Source organism: Venustampulla echinocandica, assembly GCF_003357145.1.
Source record: "Venustampulla echinocandica strain BP 5553 chromosome Unknown scaffold_1, whole genome shotgun sequence".
Lineage (NCBI taxonomy): Eukaryota > Fungi > Ascomycota > Leotiomycetes > Helotiales > Pleuroascaceae > Venustampulla > Venustampulla echinocandica.
The window spans coordinates 2,724,256-2,733,852 of NW_022474206.1; the positions used below are offsets into that span (position 1 = coordinate 2,724,256).

At 54.7% G+C, this 9,597-nt stretch overlaps 2 protein-coding genes across 2 annotated transcripts; one reads left to right on the forward strand and one right to left on the reverse strand.

The window, feature by feature from the left end:
- Positions 1-71: 71 nt before the first annotated feature.
- On the reverse strand, positions 72-2,267 carry BP5553_03430 (putative isomerase YbhE; the record flags this gene model as incomplete). Its single annotated transcript, XM_032012053.1, has 6 exons — positions 72-98; positions 152-592; positions 645-1,775; positions 1,853-2,004; positions 2,094-2,110; positions 2,218-2,267. The coding sequence occupies 6 exons, from the start codon at positions 2,265-2,267 to the stop codon at positions 72-74; spliced, it is 1,818 nt and encodes a 605-aa protein (XP_031871746.1).
- A 2,287-nt stretch (positions 2,268-4,554) lies between these two features.
- Positions 4,555-5,686, forward strand: BP5553_03431 (uncharacterized protein; the record flags this gene model as incomplete). Its single annotated transcript, XM_032012054.1, has 2 exons — positions 4,555-4,931; positions 4,984-5,686. The coding sequence occupies 2 exons, from the start codon at positions 4,555-4,557 to the stop codon at positions 5,684-5,686; spliced, it is 1,080 nt and encodes a 359-aa protein (XP_031871747.1).
- Between the last annotated feature and the right edge of the window lie 3,911 nt (positions 5,687-9,597).

Sequence of the window (9,597 nt, forward strand, 5' to 3'; positions counted from 1 at the left end):
CTGTTCTCGAGTGGCCGAGTCTCTGGGTAGTAGATCCCGTCGACGAATCTCCGTATCATTTAACCTTTAATTCACCGGCGAAAGTTTATCACAGCCAACTGTGTCATGTTAGTAATTTGAACATTTAAGGAAGGAAAGTCGCGAGACATACCGAGGTTCCGACACCGTAGGCAAGCTTCTGACCATGCGCGTCCCAGGAGAGCGAGTATTGATTTTCATCCGCAGCTGAGTCCTGTGACATTGGTGTGCGCCAGCCTAGCTGATCACTACGAGCCCAAGTTGCTCGTGGGAGTGCAGGGTCGTCAACCTTCCAGACGAATATACGATCAGTCGTGCCTCCGGCAATGAAAACACCATCGGGCGAAAATGCTAGGGAGACCACAGATGAGCCCATCGTCATTGAGCATCTAGATTTGATATCTGTTGACCGAGCATTCCATATACTGATAGCTCCATCCTCACCAGCAGATGCTAGCAAGCGCTCACTGTCGTCTCCGAGGGAAACGGGGAAGGGCAGGGGTTGCCAGATCAATGAAGTGATCACACCCTGATGGGCGTTGAATGAGTGGCATTGGCCCATGTGATCCCATATCTATCAAGTCGTCAGTATAACTATTAGGGAGGGGCATCATTCAGAATCATACATCGATCGTGCCGGTGTCACCAGCAGTGGCCAGCAGCTGGGAGCGCCAGTCAAAACTGACTTTGGAGAGCAAGTGGCCCTCACGGGTCTCGTATTTTCTCGTAGGGGATATGCCACCATCGACGCAGTGGAAACCCTGGAGGAGATCACCGCCGCAAAGGATAAACTCGTCGTTGGCCGTCCAAGCCACATCCAGCAGTTGTTCGTGCAGAGAATGACGGGGCAACACATGTTCGTAAGAGAGCTCGGTCGAGGGATACATAATGGTGACCACTGTACCGCGCCCTCCATCCTCCGGAGACAACGAGAGACAGGCGGTATTTGACGGGTTCCAACGGAGGCATATCACGGGCGATTCGAAGCTGTTAAAGGAGGCCGACGGGGTGCCGGCGACGGTCCAGTAGTCAATCTTCGCGGTGCCATCATCGAGAGGCTCGCTGGACACGGCGAGCGACGCTCCATCGGACGACCATGCCAGGCCCGTGACGGTGGTGGTGGGGGGCGCGCTGGCGGGCAGCAGGTTCACGTGAGGCTGGAAGACGGGCTTTCGTTGCGCCTCTGCGTCTGCGTCTGCGTCTGCGCCTGTCTCCGTCTCCGGGTCCACGTCGGCCGCGGTAGCCGGGATGGTCCACATGCGGGCTAGCGCATCGGTACCCGCAGCCGCCAAGATGGTTGGATCTCGCGGGTTCCACTCGCACTGCAGCAGCACCGCGGTGCGCGCGGATTGGTCGTCGGCCAGCTCGAGGAAAGTCGTTTCGGTGGACAGCTCTGCGACCTTGTCGACTTGGATGCCCTGCTCCGGCCCAACGGTGGCCACGATGGGCGACGGCGCCTGCTCGGGAGATGGATATGCGTTCTCGTCGCCGTTCTGGTTCTGGTTCTGGTTCTGGTTCGGGTGCGGGTGCTGCTCGTCGTCGAGGTCCATCGGCGTCGGCTCGAACCCGTTGTCGTAGCCGTTGCTGAGCCGGGCGCGTTTGGCTGCTGGGCCATTGTCCATCGGGGGGTGTTCGTGGTCCATCTGGCGTTTCTGGGCGTTCTGGAAATCCTCGTCGTCACCCGGCGCCGACGCTGTTGACATTGGCGTCAAGGGACCAAAAAACCCCGTCACCGCCTCAACCTGCTCGGAATCCAGCTGCGGCGGATGTCAGTCTGCTGCGCGGGACCCCAAGATTACCAGGCGCCATGTTAACAGCATTGCCAAAAACCTACCTGCGCATCTTCTCTATCGATCACGCTGTAGAGCAGGCCTCTGTTCAGGAGCGTCACGAGTGCATGGTCCGGGAGATGCGGCGCACAGGAGAGCTGCGGCGGGTGCTGGGTGTTCCACTCCTTCTGGAGTCGAACGGCGGTCTCTTGATAACCTGAAACATAGGAAAAACACTCTACTCAGTCTTTTTTCATTCCCTCAAGGGACGGGGAGGCGGAAGCTGCTATGGGGTTGCACACGCACCTGAATCTATTAGGTATCTGCGAAGCAACGAGTGCCGTTAGCGAAAGGCAGTTCGTTTTTTGCCCCCGTTCTCGGTTTTCCTGTACCTGAAAACCGAGCGGGTGGATCACGAGGAAACACGTACCTCCAGATCATGTAGTTGACCCGGTCGGAGTCGAGCGACTCCTTGGCCATGGCTGCGGTTGCTGGAGCCAGACGGGGTGTCGATGGGAGGGTGAAGCGATCGAAGGGGGGGGGGTCTGGGTGGTTGGGCGGTGTCTCGAGGCGGAGTGTTGTTGTATGTGTAGAGTGCTGGAACTGGAGCACGATGGAGAGTTCGAGATGTGGAATGTGGAATGTGGAATGAAGGACACGACCAGGGGGGCGCCAGCCAGGCTCCGGACAGGCGAGAGGGAGAGAGCGTGCGCCCAGCACCTAGTTCCGTCGTAGTCAGCACCTAGTAGTGTCAGTCGCTACCTAGGTACAGTAGGTACCTAGTCAGTACTGTACGAGTAGCAGGCTGAGCAGGCTAGCAGACTCCAGTAGGTAGTACCGGCCCGAACAAGTGCGAACACCTCGGAGGGATAGGAGGGAGTAGCACTACTAATAAGGTAAGGTAGGTAACTCTGCGGAGTAGTAGTGACCACACACACTGCAGATGGCGGGATGGGAGATGGGAGATGGGATGGGATGGGATGGGATGGGGCGGATGATGTGGGGACTGGGCTGGGACTGGGCTGCACTGCACTGTACCGGTGTCGTCTGTACCTAGGTACCTAGGCTACTACTGTACCTCCGCAGGTGGTCTGTAGCCCTCTGCTCTTCTGCACTGCGTAGGAGACTTACGGAGTAGGTAGGGCGCCAGGGAGGATCCAGGGATTGGGGACGGGATGATGGATGATGGATGATGACCGAGGGACTGAGGTTCTGAAGTCGGATGGTCTGATGGACTGAAGCCCCAAGCCTGAAGGGCTACAAGGCTTGACTCCGTACAGTACTAGCGAAGACTTCGTACCTTCGACGATATGTAATAGTATTGCGTCCATCAGCAATACCAGTTCCTCACTTGATCCATCAGCAGCCCTGGGCGCCGTCCCGTCGTCTCTGCTGGCTTTGCTTGGGGGCTGGCCTCGCCTTGTCGCTCGCTGACTCGACCTCTGGACCCAACACCACTGTACGAGTACCTCTCTCCGCCGTCCTCTCTCCTCGCCGGTAGATGCGCTGTGCTGCGATGTGATGCGACCCGTGCTCCGTACCACCCTCGAGCTGCTCCCCTCGATGCGCTCCTGCTTCGTCCCTCGTCTCCGGATGTGCTATTCTTACGAAGTATGGAGGTGTTTTAGCCCAGCAGCAAGGGGATCGACGCCAGTAGTCGCCAATGGGTAAGGTAGGTTGCGTTGAGACCGGGGCCCGCAGGGCGCTACAGCAGCCTCCGATCGGTGATGTATCATGTCCCCAATTCCAATCATCATCCCTAGGCCGCGAAGGCTGAAAGGCCCGGAAGGCTTCTAAATCTAGCGGCCGTGGTTAGGGAGTTGGTGCTGGTGGTTGCTAATGCTGATGCTGGTGTGGTGCAGATGTTGCTAGGAGCTGTGGTGCAGGTTCTCTGGTCCTCTCTCCTCTTCGTGCTCCCGTATGTCTGCAATGATAATGATCATAGTAATAATAATAATAATAATCATGGCGGCAGATTCGCCATGTCCCGTAATCCTATCCAGCTAATAATACTAATAATACTAATAATAAGGCACAATACTCCGTAGAACCGCGGCGTTGCAGGTGGGTGGAGTACATCGCAGGAGGTCTGATTATTGTGTGACCAATGCGCCACCAAGCCTTGCCATGCCATGCGCGCAAGACGACCGGTACACGTACGTACAAAGTAGCACTGTACTCTACTTGGTAATAATAATAAGACGAGTGGTTCGTACAAATGTGCTGCTATAGTGGTGCCTAGGTACCTACGAGGTAACGCCGTACTGTCTATATCCTCGTATGTCTGTCTGCCGGAGAAAGGCGACAGCGATGAACATGGAATCCTACGCATTATTAACACACTTACACGTAGTTGGTCCGGTTCGGTTCAGTTCGTAGTAGCAGATCAAACTCGGTTTGTCCAAGTTCGTTCAAGTTCGTTCAAGTTCGTTCCATACTCCCTACTCCCTGCACTCTACTCCGTAAACGGGGATCCCGCAAAACATACCAAAGGTATCATTAGGTACAGATTCAAACAGCCGAGTCCCGCCGCCAGTCAATTTCCACGTGACATATGGTTTGGGGTCCAACGTGATCCCTGCACACTCCCTTCTGGAAGGATGTGTCAGCCCAACTTTGTCTCGACTCCAGGAGAATATGGAAATATGAGGATCGCATGAAAACAAACACAGCGAACGCCCCCCTGCTTCACCCTCATCATCGCCCTCTCCCTGATCTCAAAGTAGCCCTTGGAGGACGTTAAAAGGACAGGCACAATCACAACACCATGCCTCCCAGGCTGAATATACCGCCGATCACCCGCATACTCCTCCTGCTGCTCCTCTTTCAATCCTTCCTCAGCGGCGCCATCCGGTACTCGCAATGGAACGGGAAGAATGATATCGTCGTGCCATACCTGGTGATGGTCCCGCAGCTGTCGCTGATATATCCTTGGACCTTTGTCACGACCACTCTAGTCGAGAACAACCTCTTTACACTGGGCCTTTCTGCGGCAACTATTTTCTATGGTGGTAGATATCTGGAAAGGGCGTGGACGTCCAAGGACTTTGCGAAGTTCCTGCTGGTTACGACTTTGATCCCAAATGTCCTGTGCTTTGGTTTCCTGGTGGTGATGTTTGCAGTAACGACAGATATGAGCTGGACGTAAGTTAACTAGAGCTGCGTGTGGCCGTTCTTCCGCTAATGTAGCTCCCAGGTTGACCACCATCAACGGCACAATCCCACTACAGATCTCCTTCCTCGTTGCATTCTCTCAACTCCTGCCCGCGCATACCGTCACCCTCTTCAAAGGGATCATCTCCCTCCGAGTCCCCAGATTCCCACTCCTCCACGTCATCGCAGTGACCGTCCTAGCAGTCATGCCGCTCCTGAGTGCCGCATCATTCTTCCTTGTCGTTACCGGCTTCCTAACAAGTTGGACATACCTACGATTCTACAAAGCTGCATTCCCAGATTTGGAAACCTCGCAGCCATCGTCATTACGCGGAGACGCTAGCGAGACCTTCGCGTTTTCGGAATTCTTCCCCGACCTAGCGAAGCCCTATGTCGCCGCCTTCGCAGATCAAGTCTACAATATCTTCGTCGCTCTACACATCTGCACCCCATTTTCAGCCGCGAACGCATCTGGTTCTCGCGGCGACGTGGTGATGCAAAGGCTAACACCGGGTAGTGCAAGGGCAGAGGCTGAGCGCAGGAGGGCGTTGGCCCTGAAGGCGCTGGATCAAAGGTTGCATGCTGCATCAGCGGCTGGAAAGCCGAAGACGACAGCTCCCCCACCACCGGCTGTGGCCGGACCTAGCGTGCAGATACAACCGCAGCCGAATGTGCAAGCTCCCGGGAGTATGCTCGGAGAGACGAGCTATGTACCAGAGAGGGAAGAGGAGAAGGATGCTCATTGAGGAGCGATTAATATCATGTGTAGTAATGTGTTGTCTGAGTAGGTTTACGAACCGTTTATATAGTGGCGTCGGCGCGGGATCTGGGGATATGGGCTTCGCGGTGAAGTTGTTGATTGCCATGCTTGTATATCGAATATTATGATACCCGCCATTTGTGGTTCTAGCCTTGTATTAAAATCCCCAATCCAAAAGAGAGAGAATTATTGCTGTTATTAAATTTTGTTGCCTAAACGATGTCCAGAATCAACTTCGGCTGTTATTGGAGAATATAAAACAATACCACAAACGCGATATGTTCCAATCCATTTCTTCATTACGAAGTAAAGGTCCGAGATGGCCACGACCACAACCACGACCACATCCAGGGTTCTGGGGGGCAACGGCTACCGAACCCGGCGGTGAGCGCGGATCAAAGCCCCCTTATATAACTATGGCGTTCTAGCCTTATATTTCCCCGCGATCCCTACAGACCCAAAAAATAAAATAACGCCCCCCTCCCTTGCCTTGCTTTGCCAAATCCCATCCAAAACCTCCCTAATCTCCGATCATATCTCATCGTCAACCGCCATCCATTCCAAGTACGAAGGTACCAACATCGAAATACGCGGCGGACGAAGCGAGAGCACCATGTATTCCGTATGTGGCTTGACGATTGCATGATCGGAGGACATGAGCTGAGACCGCCGCGGGAAGGTATATTTGGTCCCAGCTGATTTGTCGAGCTGTAGGCATCAGAAACTTGAGGCTTAAGCCTCACGATCCGGTGCGGGCGGGTTTATTTGCCCCACTAGATCAGCTACGTAACTCTGAAGTCTTCGTGCACCAGCATGAGTGGGATGGGGAATTGTCATTCTTTGTACTTCACAGTGGAATTTAAGTACCTAAGTACTTTGCGAGTCTGTTTGTCCTCTAGTCGATGGCATATTGACGCGGTGATCCCTCCATGAGTTGCGCAAGGGTAGCGCATCGGAGCCTGGTTCTCAGACACGGCATATGGGAGCACGACCTCCTTCTGTACTTCGTACCTTATTGGCATGTATAGCCGTGAAGGGCTCGTGGAGAGGTGATGGCGGATAGCTACATACATCGTCCTTACTTCGTACTCCCCTCGATAAAAGGAACACAGCATAATGTACCAATGTACCTGGCAGCAACACACAAATCCTCTCGTACGCACTTTACGCACGTACAGGGAGGTACAGTACACCACAAAGTAAAGTAGCCGCAGCACACATTGCCACAGCATTCAACCACACCTTTGGTCTGCATATGTATGTGGCACGCCGCTACCTTACCTTTCGACATGCGCATGCACTACATACAGAGTACATACATATATGTACATTATTCGCAGTGGTAAGCTGGCTAGCGAAGCCTACCGCAGCACCTCAGCACATCAGCACAGCAGGCTCATCTGCCTTGCATTTCTGACAGAAAGTGAGCGATGCTCAGGCAAATCCTCTGAAGGCTCGCTCGCCCTTGCAGTTTCTCCTCTCGCCTGCGGAGGAGTGCTTCGTGCGAGTACGTCGCTCCATGCCACGTACTACTACGCACGTTTGCCGGCGTCATTGCATTGATCAGTGGCCACCCAGAAGGCCGCACATTCTGAGCCGGCGTTTCGTTTGGCTGGTGCAGAGATACTCCACTCCGTATGCGTGGGAGAGAGAGAATGCCTGCTCCGCAGTTATCTTTATCCTCATAGCGGAGACGAAGGGAAAGGGTGTGGGATTTGTGTGGGATAGAGCCCTCCTTAAGGAAGGATTTTGTGTACATGTACGAGGTACGAGGTACCAAGGTACAGTACATATACTCCATATGCGGCACATACTGTAGCACCTAAACCAGTCCCCTCCAGTGTCGAGGGAGCTCCCGACTGACGACCGATTGACGAGCGATCGATCTAGTTTGCGGGCCCGGAATAATATGCGTCCCAGGATTTTGCGCACCACGTGCCTCGCCGGCTGCAGTCCCGAGCACCGCTACACCATTGCACCAAACTCGAAAACTCTCCTCCGGGGAACCATCTCACGGCTCCTCCTCCTCCACTACGCACATGTGCCTCGTTGGTTGCCCCCAGCGGTTCCTTGGTGTCATTTTAAAGTTTCGCAAGAATATGATATCGTGTAGTGCCCCATCGGGCAGACCCTGACTGAGCCTGAGAGGATCACGTGCACTCCTCCCGCACAGGTCAAGCAGCCACCTTATCCGGGTTACGTACCTTCTGGGGGACTCCGTGCGGAGGAGAGGCTGCGGACAACCTGGGCTGAAATTGCGGATAAATAAAAACGCAAGTTTCAGTTTCACGAGCTGTTCTGGGCTGCCGGCTTAAAACCAAACGGTCCCAATTATTAATGTTTTCCTGGGCGACTCTGCGTAAGCCACAATCTACCAATCTGCCACACCCCACCGAGAAGCGCCCAGGCAACCCCAGGCATGTTAGAGCACAACAGGGCACCGTGTGGTGGGCGGTTGACACCCTATTTTGCACCACCGACGAAGTAGGTACGTACCTACCTACCTACCTTGGGTACATACTACGTACTAATCCCTCCGTATTCCGTAAGGGTGCGCTCGGGGGATGAACTTCGAAGGCGGGCAGCCACGCGAGGAACCGTGCCGGCTATCACTCGGCATAATTGCATTTTGCTCGTGGGGAAGGGGGATGGGCGATGGGGGATGTGGAATACTGTAGGGTAGGGGATAGGGGATAGGGGATGTGACGGATTGCAGTAGTCCGTGACCGCTTGACCACCGGGAATTGGAAAGTGGCGGATAGCACTTGGGGACGGTGGAGCCCCGGCGTTTATTGTTGGAAAAGTGGTGGTGGTGGTGGTGGTGATAGTGATACCGTGATAGTGGTGATATGTACTACTGCGCAGTGGTGGTGGGAGTGGGTGGTGGGAGATGGCGCTCGTTGTGGCGCCGTGATTCAGCTCCCAGAATACATGCTATGGTGCAGATCCAACTAATCGCTCGGAATCAGCAGCCTCAGCTCGGCATCGCGGGCCTTGACGTTGCAGAAGATGTTGCTCTTGCTGCTGCTGTTGCCGTTGCACTCGAAATAGGGTTGATCCGTTCTCAATAAAACGGATATGCCACGCCACATACCTCACCTGGTACTTGGTGCTGCGGGTTGTCGCTCATTCCTCACTAATAATAATATACCCCACCCGGCTCACTAATAATATTTGGGAAGCTCTCAAACACTATCAGTAGAGGATCGTCCCGCTGGTGAGTCGAAACGTGAAACTAGAAAGTCGTACGTCGTAGAGACCAGAATATACCTGAAGGTCGCCAATTAATAGGTGCTCCGTAAGGACGGAGTAGCGTGTCCAGGAGCAATTACTTGGTCGAAGCGCCTTTGGCTTGACCTGCTAACAACATCCGCTCCTAGTGGAAAACGCCGTAGCATTATCATTTATTACGATCATACTCGGCGCAAATAACGCCCTGACGCATGCCGTGGACAGTGGACGCCATGGGGCTTGGCGGCGGTGTCCCGAGCCACACGTTATGACAACTTGACAAGCGGCACAAGCCCGCCAGATCCACATCCGCACCCACAGCACACACCTCTTTGGAGCAGCATCCCCATCCGGAAACATAAAAAGAGGCGCTGCGCCGGGGGGCCCCTGGGGCTGCCGGGCCCTGGAGGCCTGGAGTGCTTGATTAATCGCCTACAGCCGTTCGCCTTCGCCTGTGTAGGGAATTTGGCCCGGGCCCGGGGGGTCGAGGGGGGCCGGGGCGGTTTGAGGTGCATGAAACCGAGGAACCTTCGAACCTTCCCAACCACCCCATCCCCAATCCCCATCCCCATCCCCATCCGCATCCGCATCATCCCCATTATCATGCTCCCCGTTTCCCCCCATGCCTGACGGAGTATACTTTGTGCTCGTGGGTGCAGGAAGTTG